Source organism: Lethenteron reissneri, chromosome 16 (assembly GCF_015708825.2).
Source record: "Lethenteron reissneri isolate LAM-NWPU_2019-01 chromosome 16, ASM1570882v1, whole genome shotgun sequence".
NCBI classification, from domain to species: Eukaryota; Metazoa; Chordata; class Hyperoartia; order Petromyzontiformes; family Petromyzontidae; genus Lethenteron; species Lethenteron reissneri.
In genome coordinates this window covers 15,253,325-15,274,751 of record NC_083794.1, presented here as the reverse complement: position 1 = coordinate 15,274,751, position 21,427 = coordinate 15,253,325, and the positions used below count along the sequence as shown (strand labels likewise).

The window sequence follows — 21,427 nt, the reverse complement described above, 5'->3', positions numbered from 1 at the left end:
GCACACGCAGCACACACACACAGGCAGCACACACACAGGCAGCACATACACGCAGTACACACAGGCAGCACACATATACACGCAGCACACACACACGCAGCACACGCAGCACACACACACAGGCAGCATACACACGCACACGCAGCACACACACACACGCAGCACACACACACGCAGCACACACACGCAGTACACACAGGCAGCACACATATACACGCAGCACACACACACGCAGCACACGCAGCACACACACACAGGCACCACACACACGCAGCACAAACACACGCAGCACACACACAGGCAGCACACACACACACGCAGCACACACAGCACATATACATGCGTGCGTACACACGCAGCATACACACAGACAGCGTACACACACACACGCAGGTAAACAAACACGCAACATACGCAGCGAACGCATACACACAGCACATATACACGCAGCACACACACATGCAGCGTACACGCACGCGCACATAAACACGCGCACACGTAAACACACACACACGAGTGCGCGCGCACATGGCCACATACACACGCGTGCAAACACACACACGAACACGCGCGTAGCATAGACAAATAATAATAACAACAACACTACTAATAAATACTCCCGAGGCGCGGGTTCGCAGGTGCGGGGCGCGAGGAGAACGCGAGACGAGGGAGACAGAGAGAGTGAGAGACGGGGGATCCGTGGTGAGCAGCAGCACCACCTGCAACACCTCCAGCACCAGCAGCAGCACCACCAGCACTACCAGGACCACCACCAGCACCACCAGCCACATCAGCACCACCAGCACCACCAGCCACATCAGCACCACCAGGACCACCACCAGCACCACCAGCCACACCAGCACTACCAGGACCACCACCAGCACCACCAGCCACATCAGCACCACCAGGACCACCAGCACTACCAGCCACATCAGCACCACCAGCACCCCCAGCCACACCAGCACTACCAGCACCACCAGCACTACCAGCCACATCAGCACCACCACCAGCACCACCAGCACCACCAGCACCTCCAGCACTACCCGCATCAGCAGCACTACCACCAGCACCACCAGCACCTCCAGCACTACCCGCACTACCCGCATCAGCACCACCAGCACCTCCAGCACTACCCGCACTACCAGTATCAGCACCACCAGCACCACCAGCACTACCAGTATCAGCAGCACCAGCAGTGCACCAGCAGTGTACGAACTCGGGTCGCCGATTCCCGCTCACTGCCAACACCAGTGACGATTATCTGAACTGTTTCTGAGCTTCCCCTATGTCGACTCAACGTCAAATGAGTACCTGGTGCCGTGTGTAAACAGCACCACTGGGGAGACAAAGGCGGCCGGGCGTGGTGTTGGCCACCCATGTCCTCGTGTGCCGTGCCGGTCTTCATAGGTGCTTGCTAACAGCACTTGCCCCAAAAATTATGTTAAAGGATGCATGGAGCATCTTTGTCTTTGTGTGTGGGAGTGTGACCGTGTGTTTACAAAGCGAAGCGGTGGTGCAGTAGTTACCGCACTGCGCTACGAACCCTGCGACCTCGGTTCGCTTCTAGACCACGGATAACATCAGTGGCAGGTGATGACAGAATCCGTCAAGGAGGTTCCCCTAAGTCGACTCAACCTCAAACGAGTACCTGGTGCGGTATGTAAACCAGCTCTGGTGATGGTGGCCACACCACTCCCTCGAGCGCTGTCCAGGCCTGAATGGGTGCTCGCCAAAAGCACTTGCCCCAAAAGTCTGTGTAGGCTATACAGTGGCCTTTATCTCTTTCTGTTTGTGTGTGTGTGTCAATGAACGAATATCAAAGACAACGATCCTCCGTACAGACTTAGCGAGCACCTATTAAGTTCGAACGGCGTACGAACGGGATGGTTTGGTCATCATAACGCCCGACCGCATTCCCAATGCTGATGTTTGACACACCGGACCAGTCGAGCCCAGGGCCCCTGGTTCAATCACTCACCGCTGCTGTCACAGGCATGGCCAAGAAGGACTCGAACTCGCTCGCTGGGCTCGTTGGCACACATTGCTCTTGTGACCAAGAGGCGGCTTCCGCTCATTGGCCCACGGGTCGGTGCCGTCAGCCTCTATCCACTGCTGATGTGTTAGATGAGTGTCTGCTAATTAAACCCGTTACTTGCTGCGTGATGGGTGGGGAAAGGAGGTTCGTTTAATCCCTGCACTCTGTTAATTCAATAATTGCCTCCGATTAATCACAACGCTTCATCCACCGTAGCTGCTAAACCATCGTGAACCCGTCTTAAACAGCAGTAAAATATGTTTTGTTTTCTTCTTAGAACACTTATTATATCATCATAATTGTCTTCCAACGCGTCTGACCAGCGTAGAAGAGTCGACCGCACTACCCGATCGAGATCATTCCTTGCTGGAGGAAGACTCCTTCAGCCAGCAGGCGCTTGAGCGAGCACTTGCAGGGCTGCGCTTACACCTCCACTGCGTGTAATGTCCAGGAGCAGGTTCGCCGTTATTGGGCTACTCGAGCACGGATGGAGATGGAGGCAGGTGGAGATGGAGCCAGCTGGAGGCGGATTAGGTGGAGGCGGATGAGGTGGAGATGGAGGCAGGTGGAGATGTACCAGGTGGAGATGAGCCAGGAGTAGATGGGCCAGGAGGAACCGAGAGAAGCGCTGGATAAAGTGGAGCTGGAGCCAGGTCAAGGAGAGGGTCTGGTAAAGGTGGATCTGGTTCAGCTGGAGCTGGATCAGCTGGACCTGGATCGGCCGGAGCTGGATCAGCTGGATCCGCTGGAGCTGGATCACGTGGAGCTGGATCGAGGGCCGGGTTCAGGTGAGATCCCCGCTCGTCACACGGCCGTGGGTTTCCCGGCTGCGGGTCAGGGAGGTGGAGGGGGGGGTCACAGCGGCGGCGTGAGCGGAGCCTCTCCCACGCGCGCCTTCACTGAGCACGCAGGGAAGCTCCTCGGAGTCTCAAGACTCCTTGTCACGAGGGTGCTGCTACGTTGGAATGATTGGCCAATGCCATTGTTTAACAATGAGGATTGCTTTGATTCGTGTCGGAGGAAAACCGGAATGCCAGGAGAGAAGCAACCGCCTACGCGAGGGGTGTCTCACTCAAGGTTCGATATTATTGCTGCTGCTGCATTGGCAGTGGTGCACTAACGACACATCAACACGCTCATCAATAACGCTCTATGTGCGGCCTGGAAAATAAAAACATTGGGTACGTTTCGGCCAATTACTCTCTTTCATAGAGGAGCCAGGAGAGGGTCAGGGCGGACGATACGAGTTGTGGATTGCGTGGGTTTAAACCGTTGGGCCTGGTGATGCTCATGAGAATGACATCTTAAACAATGTTTTCTGATGAAGTCAGTTTTTTTTTACTGCCACGTGAATAGTTACACTAATAGTGGCTGTTGGGTAACAGACAAACCCTTCACTAATCGCAAACGTATGACGAGATGCACTCAGTCATATCAAAAGTAAAATGTCCACCGCGAGGCGCTCCGGGCCTTCAGCTGTGCTGCCACCTCGCGGCCTCGCAGCTGCGGGTCGCAGGGACGCAGCGCGGTTCTGGCAGCTTCGCTCATCGCTCTCGTAGAGAGACGGAGCGCGAGAGGGGACGACTCGGAGGCGCCGGGAGGAGGCACCACAGGCGAGGAGCGGAAAGGCAGCAGCAGCGTCGGCCACGCGGTGAGGAGCCGGCGTTACCAGCAATCGCCCAAGGTCTGCCAACTAATGAGTGGTTTACATGTCGGAGGAAACCCACGCGTGCGAGGGGGAAACACTCTATCCCGTGCAGATGGAACAGGCAGAGTCCACATGTTTGCTGTTCCGCCTTCTGAGGAGCCAGGGGACGGCACCTGCTGGAAGGGAGCGCCACAAGATCTCTGTGCGACCCACCAACCCGTGACTTCAAAGGAAGACGAATGAGCAGACGATGGGAGCCTCGGGGTGAGTGTGGGGATGTGGGGTGGACAGCGATGGAGGTGGCCGTGGAGGATGCTGGAGGGGTGACGACAGTAGGTGTGAGGTGCGTGTGAGGTGGGTGAGAGGTGGCGATGATTGGTGGTGAGGGTTGGTGAGGCAATTGTAGGGGAGTGATGGGAGAGCGCGAGGAAAAAGGGTGAGTTTGGGTGAGGAGGATGATGACAGGGGGTGGTGAGCGGTTGGTGAGGTTAGTGGTGGGTGGTGTCGATGGGGGATTGCGAGTGGTTCGAAAGGTGGGTGGAGCAGCAGATCCATGCATGCTCCATGAGGCAAGGTGAGTAGCCGGTGAGTAGCCGGTGAGGGGCTGGTGAGGGGCTGGTGAGGCTATGGAGGGGACCACCTCTCGCGCGGCTGTAGCAGGTGGCGCAGTGCAGCCTCGCGCCCCGAATGCGAACGTCCGCTCCCGTCCCCGCTCCCGCCGCGCTCGCAGCCAGCGCCCGGCCACAGACGCCGCACTGGCGGAGGGGGGCGGGGGGAGGAGGGGTGGGGGTTGGCGTGGGGGTCATTCGCGAGGCATGTAACGCCACCACCCTCGTCCCTGTGGTCCAAGTTGGTGGCGGGTTTCATGGAGGAGGTGTTGGGGCGATCGGGGGGGGGGGGGGGCTGATCCCCACCAATTGAGTGGAGTTATTTTTACTATCGAGCAATAACTGGAGACCAATGACTGTGGACCCAACGACTTTCGTTACATGCCGAGCGCGTGTTAGTTCACATGGAATGAGACGCGCGCGTGCAAGAGGCGCAATGGGTGGGTTGAGTAGGGGTGGGGGGGGGTGATGTAAGTGTGCCGATGTGCCCCCCCCTTCCTCTCCAGGGGGGAGGCGGGACCCCCACCTTGAAGCACTCCATGTGGTAGTAGAGACCCACGGACTCAACGATCATCGCGGCGCCTTTCCCCAGGGGGCACCCACACGCCGTGCACAGCTTCCTGCCGCTCACGGACCTGGGGGGCGTTGTGGGGGGCGAAGGTGGGGGGGGGGGGGGGTTAGGAGAGCGGCAGTGGCGGCGTGGAGAGGTTAGTCAGTGAGAGGGGTTTGTCGCCATCGTGCGGTGACCGCGTGAGGCTGCCACCTGACGCCGCTGGGATGCCGCGTGTCCCCTGAGACGCGGCACGAGCCACGTGTCTCTCTGCACCACGTGCCTCTCTGCACCACGTGCCTCTCTGCACCACGTGCCTCTCTGTGACGTAGAGTGCACGCGTCCCACGTGTCGCTGTGGCCTCACCTGCTGGGAGACGTCGGCGCTGACCCCCGCTCGGGGGGCGGGGTGGGGGTCGTGCCCGCCACTCCCCCCGGCATCGCCTTGAGTAGCACCGACTGCTGACAATCTTCGCCGCCCTCCGTGGCGCCCACCGCGACCTGCCCGGCGCCCCCCGGAGCCTCCTTCCACGTCCTCGTCTCTTCCTGCCACTTCCTCCTCCTCCTCTCCTCCTCCTCCTCCTCGAAGCTCATCACCTGCTCCTCCAGGGACCGCTTCTGCTCCTCGAACTGGCGTCGCAGCTCGTCCCTGTTGTGCTGCTCGGCGCACTCCATCTCCTCCTTCTCCGTCTTCTCCTTGGCTTCGTGAGCCCCCCCTCCCGCGTGAGGGGGGTCCCCCGCCACCTTGCCCCCCCCGTGAAGCGAGGACAATTTCCCGCGCGTCTCTATGTGGAACGCGGGGGGCTGGGCGCGGCTCTGCGGGGTCGGCGTCGACTTGGCAGTCGCGCCGGGAGGGGCGGCGAGCAGAGCGTGCGGGGTCAGGGGGACGATCGTCTCTGCCAGGATTCGCTTCTCCTGCGGGGCGGGTGAGTGGGGGGGACGATAGAGATGGGGGGGGCACGGGGGAGACATTGGAGGCGAATATATGAGAGACGAGAGAGTCAGGAGAACACGGGGGGGGGGAGCATGGTGATTGGGGATTGACACTTTCTGTTGGGTGAGATGGTCAAAATTCACTATGACCGTCCACCAACCGTTAGGGCCAATCAAACGAAGCTGTCAGGCGTGGGGGGGGGGGGGCAGTGGGTGGTGCCCGCGTGCGCGGCAGGAGGTGGTATGATCCGGGAACGTGGCGGCGAGCGTGGCCTCGTGAGCTACCTCCTCGTGGTACCTCCTCTCCTCCTCCTCCACCTCGCGCTGGGAGCGCTCCCACGCCTGGCGCAGCTTCTGCTGCTCCTGCTGGTAGCGCTCCTGCTCGCAGCACGCACAGCGCACGCGGCACACACGCAGCACACACCCAGTACATGCAGCACAGAGTACGCGCAGCACACACGCAGCACACACGCAGCACACACGCAGTACACACAGCACACACGCAGTACGCGCATCACACACGCAGTACGCGCATCACACACGCAGTACGCGCAGCACACACGCAGTACACACAGCACACACGCAGTAAACACAGCACGCACGCCCCGAACCCCATCGCCAGCTGCCAGGGTGTGGACCTCATCCGTAGCCCGTGGTGCCTCGCGGCTCCAGGTCGAGGAGACTACAGACTCCACCTCGGGGTTTGCAGTCCCGGGTGCCGCCTGCAAGTGGATGTATTGACGACTGGTTGATGATGCTGGTGGTGCTGGAAGTCACAAGACATATCTCTCTGCGTGATCCACCAACTCCTGCTTCCAACACACCACTGGATCACAGCGCTGTGGCACCTGAGACTTGAAAAACCCGGGGTGGAGTTTGTTAGCCTCCTCCACCTGGCGCCACGTGGGGCCCCCCGCCCCCGTACCTGGAGGTGCCTCTCCTGTTCCTGCTGCCAGCGCTCCTGCCGACTCCTCTCCGCCTCCAGGTCCCAGGTCCAATTGCCCATCCGCGCGACCGGCCCCTGGATTCCCTCAACAGGGGGCCCAGAGGAGAGATTTCACAAGAAGAAGAAGGGGATGGAAGGGGTGGCGAGGGGGGTTGAGAGGGGGGCAGACTCCATGAGACTCAGCAGCAAGTGGAGAGGTTCATACTGAGCGCGTATGCGAATCAACAATGGGGTAAATCGCCCGTGCGTGAACAATGTGTAGCAGGTATCTGCACGAGGGAGACAAAGGGGGCCGAGCGTGGGGTTTGACCAGCCAGCCCTGGTGCGCCGTGCCGGCCCTCATCGGTGCTCGCTTAATAGAACTTGCCCCGACAGCCTGTTAAAGGCTATACGGGGGATCTTTGTCTTTGTTGTGAGCGTGTCGCTATGTCGTGAGCTCCACGCGCCACCCGACTCACGTCTGCGCCGCCGACGCCGACTCCGCCACCTGCGGAGAGAGCAGAGCACAGGGGGGGGGGGGGGGAGCGTGGCGGCCTCGCGCTGGTGAACGGTGCAGGGGCGTGCGCGTGAACCATCCCCGTGGACGTGAGTGAGACGAAGAGGAGGAGAGCGATCGTGTGCCGACGTCGCGGTCCGCATTTTAATTGGGAAACTCGTGGCAATCATCTCCCCCCCCCCACCGCGAATACAGAGCAGGACCCTCCTGAAACAGAGCCTCAGGACTCTCCTGTGTGCGGGCAAGCGGACGGGTGGTGGGATGAGGCTCGTTGCGGGTGAATCTCCGCGCCTCCACACACCAGACACGTCTCTCGTGCTTGACAAGCTCGTCACGTGGCCGACAACAGTGCACCATGTGAGCGGGGCTGTCGAGGCATCACGAATGATCCCATGTCGCAATCCGGACCGTCCACTAAATGGCTTCCCGGCCACGAACTCGCAGCAGCGCGGGTCAAAGCAGGCAAACTGTGAACCGGTTTGTAGTCCATAGCCGCTGGCGGGTGGGGATACAAAGACGGCCAGGCGTGGCACTGGCTGGCCACCCACTACCCTCGTGTGCTCTTGCGGCATCGACAGGCGCCACGGTGGTCGTCGTCGAGGCTACACAGGAGGAGTGGGGGGGGGGGGCTGGGGGGGGACGTACCCGTCACGCCGGCTCCGCCGTCTCTCTGCCCCTTGGTCCCCAGTCCATTGGCTGGTCCAGCTTCGCGATACGGACTCTTCACAGACACAGGGACACAGAAACACTGACAGAGAGACACAGACACAGGGACACAGACATCCCGTCATCGTTGAAAAGGACTGTTGGGTCAAGTGCTTTCATTAGCGAGCACCTATGGAGGTCTGGCACGGCACACGAAGGGGTCAGTGACCGACACCGCGCCCGGCCACCTTTGTCTCCCCACTGCTGAAGTTTAACACACCGCACCAGGTACTCATTTTGAGGCTGAGTCTATCTAGCAGGACTGGAATCCGTGTCGCGGGTCTCGTAGCAAGGCAGCCAATCACCGCTCTAGCGCTGCCCCGCAGCCAACGGCGCCAGCGTTGAGCCCCGTCGTCGATCAGTGCCAGCATGCAAGCAGTGCAGCCGTGTCCTTGGTTACACAACGCCAATTAGCCGAGAGCAGTGAAGTGTCACAGTTGCTGTCGACCCCGCACGCGCGTCTCACCAGGGAGCCGAGCGCGCTCGCGGTGACCCCTCCCGCCGGCGGCATCCACATCCCAGCGGACGCCGCGGGGGTCGCGGGGGTCCGGGATTCGGGGCTCCGGGGCCCCGCGCTGCCCGCGCCGCCCGCGTCCGTCGCGGGGGGCGCCTCCCAGGGGGGGATCACGGCTCCCCGGGCGCCGTGAGTGGCCGCGCCCTGCCCCTTGGCCTCGTTCCCGTTCGGAGCCGAGCTCTCCTCCCCCGTCTGTAGGAGCGAGAGCGACAGAGGGAGCGTGCACGATCAAACCCAATCTCCCATGTATCCATTCGCTAATTCCATTCGTTGTTCATTCACCCATTCACTTATTGCACCATTTATTTATCCATACAATCATTAATTAGTCCACCCACTCATTCGTTCATTCACGACATTTCTTCAATTAACTTATGAATTCGCTCATTCAATAACTGACTAAATCTGTAATTCACGTATTAGACATTTCGTTCACTGAATCCTTCACCCTTTCATTCATGTAAGTATTAGCTCACGTATTCATCATCAGCATCACAATTGCTACCGAGTTGCCACTTTATAATGTGTGCAGTAAGGAGTAGCAGCAGTACGAGTCGGTGGGCTGCGTTGCTCGCAGTGGGAGCGGCCTGCACCTTGGGGTAGCGCAGCATGGCCTGCAGCTTCACGGGCTGTGCCCGGTAGGGACGCGGCGCGAACACGGGCAGGAGGCGCGCCGCAGAGGACGAGGCGGCGGCGGCGCGCGCGGCCGCGGACCCCGGAGACCCGGGACCGCCCGCGGGGGACCCCGCGGGGACCGGCGAAGCTGCGCTCCGCGTCCCTCGCGCCTCCGACGCCGCCTCGGCCGCCGCCACCGCCGCGTCCCCCGGGGCGGGGGCGCCCTTCGCGAACGAAGAGCGAGGAGGAGGCGTGGGCGCGTGCCCCGGAGTTGTCGAGGGCGACTCCGCGGCCGGCGCGGCGCCGCCTACGCGCGCCTCTCCCCCGGGCCAGCGGCTCGGGGGACCGCCGCCCGGGGGGGGGCACGGCTCGGAGCGTTGCCGTAGGAAGGGAACGCCCGGGCGCGGGGGCGCGTCGGGATGCGCGTCCCCGTGTGGGGGTGCCCCCGGCGTTCGGCCCGGCTGCTGTGGCTGCTGCGGCTGCTGCGGCTGCTGCGGCTGCTGGGGGTGCAGGAAGGCCGGCGCCTCGTAGCTCTCGCCCGCAAAGTCCTGCAGGAAGCGCTCCTGGTAGTGGCGCAGGATCTCCCGCGCCTCCTCCGCGGAGCGCGCTTGGCGGTACGCGTCCTGCAGCTCGCGCTCGCGCCGGGCCCTGCCGGGGAGGGGGGCGGGGGGGGGGGGGGGGGTGGAGGGGTGGGGGCGAGGGGGGGCAGGCAGGTGGGGGCATAGAGAGGGGTGCGTCATTAATATGAAGGCAGGAATGGGGGGACAGGTAGAGAGACAGACACAAGACGGGTAGGGAGATGGAGTTTGGCAGCAGGGAGAGGCACTGAGATATACGACGTGGATCAGAGGACACGGAAGGAAGGCGACACAGGGAGGGAGAGAGTACATAGACAGCAAGATGACGTCAAGGAGAGGGGTGAGACAGGGAGATGGGGAAGGAGGGGAGGGGAACAGAAGCTGGGAAAGGGGGCAGGCAGAGGGGGCTCTTGCTGCGAGTGTTGGTTGTGGTGTTGGCGTGCGTGGTGTTTGTGTTGCTCGTTGTGTTGCTGGTAGTGGCTCCTTGCAGCATCTCGCGGTCGGTGGTGTTTCTGATGGTGGTGGTTGTTGTGTGGTGGCGGTGGTGTTGCTGTGGTTGTTGTGAGTGGTGGTGGTGCCCCCACTTCTCCTGCAGCATCTCGCGGTAGGTTTTGATGCTGCGCAGGCGGCTGCTGCTCTCCCCGTCTCCTCCGCCCCGCTCGCGCTCATCCCGCTCCTCCTTGCGCTTGATCAGCTCCTGGGACAGGCTGCGCCTCCGGCTCTTCCAGCGGGCGAGGTCCTGGCCAGAGAACGGCGAGTGGGGGATCACGGTTGGAGCTCAGTGATGCATCACTTTCATAATCGTCATCACTTTGAATCATCATCCGCTTCCAACCACCACGAGCAGCATTATCGTCATCCACTCTCACCAGACCACAATCTTCTCATCATCATCATCATCAGACGCCACCATACTCACCATCATCACCATCACCACTACCTCCATATACGCTCATCACACCACTCACGACTTCATCAACACCACCACTCCACGATCACGTCACCACCATCTGCCAATCTCATCACAACGACCACCCGCTATTATCACCATCACCACCACCACCATATGCCAATTTCATCATCACAACCACCACCATCATCCACTCATACGACCACCATCACCACCACTCAAACGATGGCATCAGCACGATCCACCAATCTCATCCCCACCACCATCTGCCAATCTCATCACAACGACGGCGGCGGTGGTGGTGGTGGTGGCGAGGAGCATCACCTCCTGCCAGCGCTCCTGGTCCTCTCTCAGCATGGCGTGGACGCGCTGCAGTTCCTCGTGGTGCTGCCGGCTGTGCGGCTCGGGCCCCTCGCCCTGGTCCCCCTCGCTCATCCTCCTGCGGGGCACGACACTCGTCGTCGTCGTCATCGCACATGGGACTCACCCCGCTCGACCTTGAACGGGCTCTTGGGGCAAGTGCTGCTAGTGAGCACGCCGCCACAGCACACGACGGAGGTGGCCAGCACCACGTCCCAACGCCTTTGTCTCCCCAGTGCTGCAGTTTACACACCACACCGAGTACCCATTTTAAGGCTGAATCCACGTAGGGGAGGCTCAGGGACCGGTTTAAATATTCGTCACTGATGTTGGCCGTGAGCGAGAATCGAACTCGGGTGGCTGGGTTCGTAGCCCAGCGCGTTCGGACCACCCAGTGAGGACATTCTGCACTCACTCGTGACCGCCGCGCGTTGTTAGCGCACGCGTCGCGCGTTGAAACCCACAACAACAACCACGCGCATTCATGTCAGCAGTGCAAGTGTTAGCGACTCGTCGCGACCTCACACAACCGTGCTGGTAAAACACAACAACAACATCAACATCGCCATGGATTAGTTGACCCTTCAGGCAAATGGGCTGGCATGCCGACACAGAGACACTTAGAGACAGCTTAGTCTTCAAACCAGGTCATTGTTCAAGCCAGATCACTGTTCACGCCAAGTCACTGCTCAAAACCAGATCACCGTTCGGAACAGAAGCACTGCAAAACCCAGCCGAGACAGCGAACGTTGCGCGTCGCGTGCGAACGCAGATTTAGTGGCAAGGCATGCGGTGTGCGCGCACGCGCGCGCGTGAACCTCGCGTTAATCACTGAGATCACCACAGGGGTCGGGAGGTCGTGCTGCGAGGTTAGGACGAGCCATGCACCGCTCAGACTCCAGAGCTCACATCTCTTCGTAGAGCAGGAACTTCCAATCATCGGGGGAGCCTCCTCCCATCGCCGCTTGCATCTCCCTCTCCCACCCCGGAGGGATCTCGAGTCTCGGCAAGGCGACGCCTTTGCTCCACGCGGTGCCAATCAGAGCTCCTTTCGCGCTGCTCTCGGGCTCCGGGCGCGGTGCCTGCTGCTGCTGTTGCTGCTGCTGTTGCTGCTGTTGCTGCTGCTGTTGCTGCTGCTGTTGCTGCTGCTGCTGTTGCTGCGGCTGCTGTTGCTGCTGCTGTTGCTGAGAATAGGGCAGCGACTTCTTCTGCTGGGAAGCTGCAGGAACCCCTGCAGGAGCGGCCGCCTGAGTCCCCGTGTCACGGGGCACTGGCACCGCCGCCGCTTCCTCCTCGTCCGTTTCCTCCTTGACGATCTGGAGCTTCTGCCACCTGAGCAGATCCTTCTCGCTCATGGGCCCGGCGCTCACGAATGGTTTCTGCGGGGTCGTGCTCGGCGCGCTGTGAGGCTGGGGATGGGCGGGCCGCGTCGTCTGCGCCGGCTCCGGGGAGGCGGCGGCGCGTCCCTCGACCTCCGCGTCGCCCTCCTCTCCTCTCCCGATCTGAAGCTTCTGCCACCGCAGGAGATCCTTCTCGGTCATGCCGCCCCCCGTGCCCACGAACTTCCCCGTGGATGAGGAGGAGGAGGAGGCGGGCGCCCTGGGTTTGTCGCTCACAGTGGCGGAGCAGCCGCTTCTGCCCTCGTCTCTCTGCCCACTGCCTTCCTCCTGCTGCTGCTCCTCCTCCTCTCTGGAGATCTGCAGGCGCTGCCACTTGAGCAGATCCTTCTCGGTCATGGCGCCCGCGCTCACGAACTGCGCGTGGTGCGCTCCCGTGCCGCCGCTGGCCGGGCTCGCGGCCGCGTGCGGGTCCTTCTCGGGGCCGGGATCGGCGAGGGGCGCCCCCTTCTCGCCCTCCTGCCGGGAGATCTGCAGCCGCTGCCACCTGATCAGATCCTTCTCCGTCATGGGGCCCGACGGCACCTTGGGGTGCTGCCCTGGCGCTTTCTGCTGCTGCTGCTGCTGCAGCTGCTGCGGATGCTGCTGCTGCGGCTGCAGTTTGTGTGCAACCGGAGGCGCTGTCGCTGCAACTGGCTCATCCCCCGCGTGCTTCTTCGCCGCCTCCTCCACCTCCTCCTCGTCCTTCTCGCTCGTGATCCGCAATTTCTGCCACCGCTCCAGGTCCTTCTGCGACATGGCCCCCGCGCTGCTGACGTGCGAGTGCGGCCCCGAGGCCTTGCCGTGCGCTGCCTGCTTCTCCCCGCCCGCGCCCGCCTCCTCTTCCTCCTTCTCCACCTCCTCCCCACCGCGGCCGCCTTCGTCTCCCTCGTGGGCGATCTGAAGCTTCTGCCACCGCTCCAGGTCCTTGCGGGACATGGGCCCCGAGGAGAGGAGCTGCGGTTGGGGCCCGGAGCTCGGGGCCCGCGCCCGGCGCTTGGCCAGGTCGTCGCGCGTCGCCACCTCCGCGTCCACGACCTGAAGCGCGGCGGCGGCGGAGGCCGCGTCCCCTTGGCTGCCGAGTGGGACACGCGGCATCACTCACTCACCCTCACGCTGCCTCTCCACGCAGGTGTCTCCAGCGTGACGCGTGCCCCCTCTGTGACACACGTGCCCCTCTGTGACACACGTGCCCCTCTGTGACACACGTGTCTCCAGCGTGACGCGTGCCCCCTCTGTGACACACGTGCGCCCTCTGTGACACACGTGCCCCTCTGTGACACGTGTCTCCAGTGTGACGCGTGCCCCCTCTGTGACACACGTGCGCCCTCTGTGACACACGTGCCCCTCTGTGACACACATGTCTCCTCTGTGACACACGTGTTCCCTCTGTGACACACGTGCCCCCTCTGTGAGACACGTGCCCCTCTGTGACACACGTGTCTCCAGTGTGACACACGTGTTCCCTCTGTGACACACGTGCCCCGGTGTGACACACGTGCCCCTCTGTGACACACGTGTCTCCAGTGTGACACACGTGCGCCCCGGTGTGACACACGTGCGGCACCTGCTGACCTGGCCGCCTCTCCCGAAAACTGAAGGCGCTGCCAAGTGTGGAGGTCGGCGTCCGTGGCCCCCGCCTGGCACGCGTTGGGGGGGCCGTGCGGCCCGGGGCCTCCTCGGGCCACCTGCGCTTTGCGCCTGGCCAGGTCGTCTCTCTCGGGGTCTGGCCGCACCACGACTTTCCGGGGGCCCCCAGCTGGGGCCGGGGCCTGGGCTGGCGCGGCCGCGGGCTCCCCCTCGGGAGAGAGGCCTGGGGGGCCGCTGCCCCCCCCGTGAGAGGCGTCTCCCTCGGCGGCCCCTTCTTTGCCGCTGCGAGGTGGCGAGTGCAAGGACGGCAGAGAGATGTAAATAATCATGGTCACAGCACATCAAACAACGGTTATGAAAGGCTTATGTTGTTGATACGATTCGGAAGGATAAATAATGAAGTTGATCCCACGTGCAAAAAAAAGTAATCTTTATAAAAGGTCAATTAACAGCAACAGTGGATTACACAGCACCCCTGTGGTAGGAGCAGACAGTCGGCCTCAGATGGACATCACCAAAGACGAGAGAGGGCACAATGGGCTCCCCAGACTGATCATCATTCCAAAAAACATCAGCAGAGCGACCATGACTTAGAATCACCATCAGACAAGTGATGAGCCGAGAGGAACACCGACAACCCTGGCCACTGAAGGAGACCTTCTCCACCCATGTGCTGTCGCGACCATGGCGACTGCTCTCCCGAATGAGTGAAAGTGTCCGACCGTCAATTGTGGTCGACAACTTCCAGAGAACTCTCCCCACCGATGTTCTCAGCTGCCGTACCTCTGGCGGTGAGAGTATGCGGTCTCTTCCCTGCTCCCTCACCTCACCACTCCCACACCTCACCACTCCCTCACCTCACCACTCCCTCACCTCACCGCTCCCTCACCTCACCACTCCCTCACCTCACCACTCCCTCACCTCACCACTCCCTCACCTCACCACTCCCACACCTCACCACTCCCTCACCTCACCACTCCCTCACCTCATCGCTCCCTCACCTCACCACTCCCTCACCTCACCACTCCCTCACCTCACCGCTCCCTCACCTCACCACTCCCTCACCTCACCGCTCCCTCACCTCACCACTCTCTCACCTCACCACTCCCTCACCTCACCACTCCCTCACCTCACCACTCCCTCACCTCACCACTCCCTCATCTCACCGCTCCCTCACCTCACCACTCCCGCACCTCATCGCTCCCTCACCACTCCCTCACCTCACCGCTCCCTCACCTGCACCTCACCGATGTGCAACCCGACCCGGCGCGTTAGCGCCCCATTATCCCTCCAAGGTCGATGAATGAGTACCACTGCACTACACTGCCCCTGCGCTACCACTGCACTACACTGCACTACACTACCACTGCACTACACTACCACTGCACTACACTGCACTACACTACCACTGCACTACACTGCACTACACTGCACTACACTGCCCCTGCGCTGCCCCTGCGCTGCCCCTGCGCCGCGCGGGGCGGACCTGCGCTGCAGCTGCAGCTGCTGGATGGCGTGCTCGCGCAGGCGACGCGACGCCTGCAGCATGTCGTCCCAGCGGCGCGCGTCCTCGGGGCACGAGGAGGCCGGCACGAAGCGGGCGGGCGGCACGGCGGGGGCCCCGTGCGCCGCGTCGTGCCGCTGCGCGCGCCGCGAGACGAGGTCGTCCTTGCGCACGTCCGGCAGGGCCCGTCTCCTCCGCTGGCCGCCCCCGCCGCTGCCGTCGACGCGCTCCCCCGCCAACTCCCCCTCGTCCCCCTCGTCATCATCAGAGTCCCACTGCCAGGGAGCTTCCTCGGCTCCTCCTGCTGCTGCTGCTGCTCCTCCTGCTGCTGCTGCTCCTGCTGCTGCCGGATGGCCCCCCGCGCTGGATGAGCGGTCCACAAGGCATGGCCGCGGGGGTGAGCGTGTGAGGTTAAGAGAGGCCGAGTGGCACGCCATTTGTCTCACGCGTGCGGCAACAACAATAATGATGATGACGATGTCGACTCGCAATGCCGCACCGCCGCCGGACAGTCTCCGCTCCCTCTCGACAAGAGAGAGAGAGGAGACGGCTCAGAGGCACGAGGAGGAGGAACCACAGACGAGCGGGAAAGCAGTCGCAGTCACGCGGCGAACGGCCAGCGCCAAATTCCTCTCTGCCCTCCAAGCTCTGCTGTCCTCTATATATGAAGGCGTCATCGGCCAATTAATGAGTGTCTATACACGTGTGAGGAACCCGGAGCACGCGGACAAAACCCACGAATGTGAGGGGGCAGCACTCTATCCCCGTACAGATGGAACAGATGGAGATGATCCACTTGCTGTACCGCCTTCTCCTGGTCAGCCAGGGTACGGCTCCTCCACGGAACGGTGCTGTATTTACAGGCCACGTGCCCAGCCACTGCTGCCCAATATCATAGTTCATAGAGCGAGAGACGGGGAGCGGGTGCGTTGGATGAGGCACGGAAATTCAAACCTCTATAAAACCAAGCTCATTACTCAGGGGTTGGAAGTAATTGTTGTATTTTGCTACGAACCCGGCGACCTGGGTTCAATTCCCGGGCACAGCTAATGCAAGTGACAAGATTGATCTGAACCGGTCCTATTCCACCCAAAACTATGTTCGCTAAAGCGCACTGACCAGCGTGGTGAAGTATGGTCAAACCACCCCCATGACTGACACGGCGTGGGGTGGCCTTCATTCAGCAGTGAATTTAAACATAAATAACACGTGGAAATTACCGTGGCTCTATGCACCAAGAGACTCTCACAACTATGGGGGCCCTGATGGGGGTGGGGAGGGTGGGGGGCGGCGACACCACCGGCGGGAATCATCATCAGCAGCAGCCGCAGCAGCATCGTTCATCAGGGGTCGCGCATGCATCAGAGCTCGCGCATGCATCAGGGGTCGCGCATGCAGCATCACAGCGCACGGGGCTCGGGTCGGGAGACTCCGCGGTGAGCATCCCCCTGATGGCCGGAAATAGAGCAGAGCAGCCAATCAAAAGCCGAGTCGTGTTCGAGCGATCTCTCCACCCAACTTGTCTCCTCGTGTTGGTAGCGATGGTGCACAAACAACATCGACACTAAGACGTCCGTCAATAACAACACTGCGTTTGCCGTTAATCTGGGTAAATATAACAGGCGACGTTTCGGGCAATGGCCCTTCTCAATAGCGACATTCCTCACCACAAAACCTATCCGTCCCCTTGTCCCCACGTGTGTGGTTATGTCGCGCCCAGGGACACCCTCCCCCCTTCACTGCCCTCTCTGGACCCCGGCACCGACAGCCGGCAGCCCCCTGTGTGTGTGTCTTGAGAGTGAATGCTCGCGGTGGTGCCTCCACGTCGAATCATCTCGATAGCTGCGCTCGCGACGCAATGGATCGATTCGTGCGCGTGTCTCGGACGCAGCGGGTTCACGTGACCACCGCTGCCGATATCCAACACAGCGTAAAGCAACATACCTATGACGCAATCAAACTGCCCCCCCCCCCAACCCCTAAATTCGGCCTAATCACCGTCTTGTTAGAACTGAAACGCGACCAGGTGCGGTCGCGTTTTGTTCCAGCTGCAGCGCGGGGCTGCCGCCGTCGCCGCCGCGCATGCGCCGACCGTCGCACTGAGGTCGCAGAGGTGACGGGAGGAGCGCGAGGTCAGCAGAGGTCAGGAGGTCACGCCCGGAACCCGTCGTCGCGCGCGGCGCCACGGCACTCGAGACAAATCCCACCACACCGTGCAGCAGCAGTACCACGTGCAGCAGCAGCAGCACCACGTGCAGCAGCAGCAGCATGAGCAGCAGCAGCAGGAGCAGCAGCACCACGTGCAGCAGCAGCAGCAGGAGGAGCAGCAGCACCACGTGCAGCAGCAGCAGCACCACGTGCAGCAGCAGCAGCATGAGCAGCAGCAGCATGAGCAGCAGCACCACGTGCAGCAGTACCACGTGCAGCAGCAGCAGTACCACGTGCAGCAGCAGCATGAGCAGCAGCAGCAGTACCACGTGCAGCAGCAGCAGCACCACGTGCAGCAGCAGCAGCACCACGTGCAGCAGCAGCAGCAGGGGGAGCAGCAGCACCACGTGCAGCAGCACCACGTGCAGCAGCAGCAGCAGCATGAGCAGCAGCAGCAGCAGCAGGGGGAGCAGCAGTACCACGTGCAGCAGCACCACGTGCAGCAGTACCACGTGCAGCAGCAGCAGCAGGAGGAGCAGCAGCAGCGAGCGCGGAACACGAGGCAGAGGCGACGCCGCGAGGCGTTTTCCAGCTGATGTTTTTATTTCTTAAAGCGACGTCGGTTGTCTGAGCGCTACGAACAGACGCGCCCTAAGATGACGACGTCGCCACCTCCTCCAGAAGGTGGTGGTGGTCGTGGTGGTGGTCGTGGTGGTGGTGGCGGTGGTGATGGTGGTGGCGGTGTTCTGGCCACAAACGTCGATGTTGCTGATGTCCCACTTCACCTTGACACATGCGTGAATATTTGATAAGTATCCTCGTCTGTGTGTGTATATATTAGTACAATAGTCACCCCATGTATTGGTTTCATGTCAATGTGTGTGTCGCATGGGTTTGTAATTTTGTGCTGTTATCCGAGTTGAGCTGCAGGGAATGTTTTTCCTCACGTGATGCAGTCGTCTTTGTTCTGGTTTTTGTATTCGCTTTGCTTTTTGTCAATTTGGTGACCCAAATCACTCTTGCAAACGAGACTCGCCCTGGTCTCTCGACATTTCAGGCGGCAAACCAAAGCGAACTTGAAACTTGAAACTTTACAGCGACGTTTGCGACGAATAACAAGGCCAGCTGGAAAACGCCATCATCGTCATCATGCAGGGAGGCAGCGGTCGCCACGGCCACCACCACGCAGACAGTCGCATGCCCGAGCGCCGATCCTGACCTCGTCGCTCCTCCGGGCGTCGGGGTCACGCTCCCGGTGCCGCCGCAGAAGGGCCCCACGGTGCGGGGACCGGCGTGGGGCAGCGCCACGGGCCCCGTGTACCCGCGGCTCCTCCCGGCCACGTGCAGAGCGCGCACCGCCAGGTCGTCACGTTCCAGGTCCGGGTCTCGAACCTCGCCCTCCGACTCGGAGCCGCTTTCGCACGCGGGCGCCAGCCGCCAGTCCCCGCTAACCCCCGGGGAAGGAGGCCCCACACCGGCCCCCACCCTCGCCCCCGGCGCTCCGGGTCTGTGCGTGAGCGCGGCGGGGCGGGCAGACGCGGGGGAGCGGTCACTCGGATAGCCGCGAGCCCCTGCGGCTCATGCACCGCGTTCACGGCCATGGCGAGGTCACCACGGCCAACGTCGCCGACGCCAATCGCACCTCGCCGCGGCCTCCTTCCTTCTGCTAGATCCCCTCAGCTGCTTCAGTGACCACACTCGCCCTCCGATGATGCCCCAGCCTCATCCCGTGCCGACCCGAGGCCGTGTTGCACACTCGTCAAGTCCTTCAAGGAGCCCCCCGACAGACGGCGCTGCACCCCGTGGCCTCGGGGCTTCCCCTCGACCGCTCGCCTCCAGATGCGCCGCACACGCGACCCACCACAACTCCCTCATCACAACTCCCTCCCTCCCTCTCTCACCACATTATACGCCGAGCCTCCACCTTGTTTCCCCACTCCAGCTACGGTATTCGAATTCCCGTGATCGACCGCGACCGTGGCCCTACCTGGGCCCCGGCGGGCGAGGGCCGCAGGCCAGGGGGAAGGTGGCCGCCACTCACCTCTCGGGCTGCCGCGTCGCCTCCTCCGGCCTCACGTCCGCGCGCTTGCGGCGCAGCGGCGCGGGGATGTGCGCGGGTTGCCCTGGAGGCGCCGACTGCTGCTGCTGCTGCCCCGCGGGCTGACTCTGGGTCTGTTTGCCCGGGAGGAACTGGTTGAAGGGCAAGGCTGGTCGCGGCTCGGAGCCCAAGGAGGAGCGCCTGGCAGACATGTCGTCGTCGTCGTCGCCCCACCGGGCCGCGTCGGGTCTCGCTGACGCCGCGGGGGCGCTCGGCGCCTGGTGGCCGGGGACCGCGGGCGAGGGGCTCCGCTCGCAGCCGTAGGAGCGGCCGCGAGCGTGCGACGCCGCGGGGGGTCGTGGGGAGCCCGGGGACTCCGGGTCGCGGTGGAGCCCCGGTGGGGGGCGGGTGACGCTCGGGTCCTGCGCGAGGGGAGGGAGTGAGGGGGAGGAGCGCGCGCCGGAGCGTCACGGCTCAGGTGGGCGGCAGGAGCGCGAGAAAGTCTCGGGCAGGTGTGCGTGACGGTGTGAGCCGGTATATGTTCGTTTACGTTCTTTCGCACCGTACGTAGCCAACCGTGCTAATCGAAGGTGCGGGGGAAGGACCACAAACTAAACACAAACAGCAGGTGTCAGGGTGTCACACAGGTGTGTGTACAGTGCCACACAGGTGTGTGTGTACAGTGTGACAGGTGTGTGGGGTGTAACACAGGTGTGTGGGGACACGCGCATTCCTCGCCCGCGTGGCACACGTCGCGCGTCACGTGACAACACAACTCGTCGTCGCGAGTGTCACGTGGGGCCGCTCGGTGTCATCTCAACAGCAGCCGCGCGGTCCGCACACCTCGCAGAGCTGAGCGCGAACCAATTACCCCCCTCACCCTTCCACCCCCCCCCCAAAGTGTCCCCTATCCCCCGCGTCCCTCCCCCCCTACACACTGACCCCCACCCCTCTCTCGCCACTCAACTCTTACATCTCGTGGGGAGTTGAAGTCGCTCCTTCCCGCGTCACCTGTAACGAGCACAGATGCGCGGAAGAAGGTGGGGGTCGGGTGGGGGGCGCCTCTTGTGAGGGGTCCGTCCGGCGTCCGCCCGGGGCTCGGGTTTGCTCCATGGGAACGCGGCCACGCAGCGAGTCTAAATGCAGCGGCACGCTAAGCATAGCCACGCGGCGGCGGCACCCAGCACCCCCCCCCCTCTCTAGCTCCCGTTACTCCTCCTCCTCTTCTCCCCCCCACCTCCTCTCTCCCCCCACTCCAACCCCCCCCCCCCCTCCCCCAGACACACGTCCAGAACGCTTATCAGGCCGTGTCCCGCATTTAGAAAGCCGACAATCCTCGGCTAATCGCGCGCTCCGAGTGAGTTCCACGCGCAGCCCCTCCCCTCTCCCTCTCGGCCCTTCACGGTCCACGGCACTGCGACGAATCCCGACGGCTCGCCGCCTCTGACGGAGCGCGGTTAACGGGAGTGCGCGGGTTGTCGCATTTAAAAGGTCGAACAGTGTGGAGCTTCGCGTGTCTCCCCGTGCGTTTTCTCGGGGTTCCTCCCGCACGAAGCCAGACCCTGACTCGTCGAGTTGGCCACACATCCTAGTGACGCAGGACTCTCTCGACTAAACGAGTCTCGAGACTAATGGATTGGAGGACTTAGGGAGGGGAGCGGTGGCACAGTGGTTAGCGCACTACACTGCGTACACGCTTATCCGAGTTCGAGTCGCGTCCACGGCTGACATCAGTGGTGAGTGATATCTGAATAGTCGTGGGCTTCCCACTCGCTTCACGCCCCGCACAGAGCCAGCGCGAAGTGCAAACCAGCGGCCCCCGAGGAGCGAGGCGGCGTGGGGCGGCCTTCATCCAGCAGCGAATACACGAGGGG

General features: G+C 62.3%; 1 protein-coding gene across 5 annotated transcripts in view; it reads right to left on the bottom strand.

The window, feature by feature from the left end:
• Positions 1-2,555: 2,555 nt before the first annotated feature.
• The window catches only part of LOC133343070 (LIM and calponin homology domains-containing protein 1-like), a 39,442-nt gene continuing 20,570 nt past the window's right edge, over positions 2,556-21,427 (bottom strand). Inside the window, exons 7-23 of one of the 5 annotated variants that reach the window (XM_061552541.1) lie at positions 19,557-19,975; positions 18,735-19,022; positions 15,350-15,730; positions 13,849-14,145; positions 11,807-13,348; positions 10,862-10,976; positions 10,212-10,366; positions 9,028-9,697; positions 8,387-8,626; positions 7,861-7,963; positions 7,178-7,206; positions 6,699-6,794; positions 6,059-6,151; positions 5,208-5,755; positions 4,818-4,926; positions 4,324-4,438; positions 2,700-2,862 (exon numbers count right to left, since the gene is read on the bottom strand). In XM_061552541.1, the coding sequence (XP_061408525.1) occupies positions 2,840-2,862; positions 4,324-4,438; positions 4,818-4,926; positions 5,208-5,755; positions 6,059-6,151; positions 6,699-6,794; positions 7,178-7,206; positions 7,861-7,963; positions 8,387-8,626; positions 9,028-9,697; positions 10,212-10,366; positions 10,862-10,976; positions 11,807-13,348; positions 13,849-14,145; positions 15,350-15,730; positions 18,735-19,022; positions 19,557-19,975 (5,223 nt within the window). In that variant the 3' untranslated portion in view covers positions 2,700-2,839. Of the gene's footprint in view, positions 2,863-4,323; positions 4,439-4,817; positions 4,927-5,207; positions 5,756-6,058; positions 6,152-6,698; positions 6,795-7,177; positions 7,207-7,860; positions 7,964-8,386; positions 8,627-9,027; positions 9,698-10,211; positions 10,367-10,861; positions 10,977-11,806; positions 13,349-13,848; positions 14,146-15,349; positions 15,731-18,734; positions 19,023-19,556; positions 19,976-21,427 lie in introns of all 5 variants that reach the window. The other 4 variants (XM_061552539.1, XM_061552540.1, XM_061552543.1 and 1 more) reach the window with 4 other exon arrangements.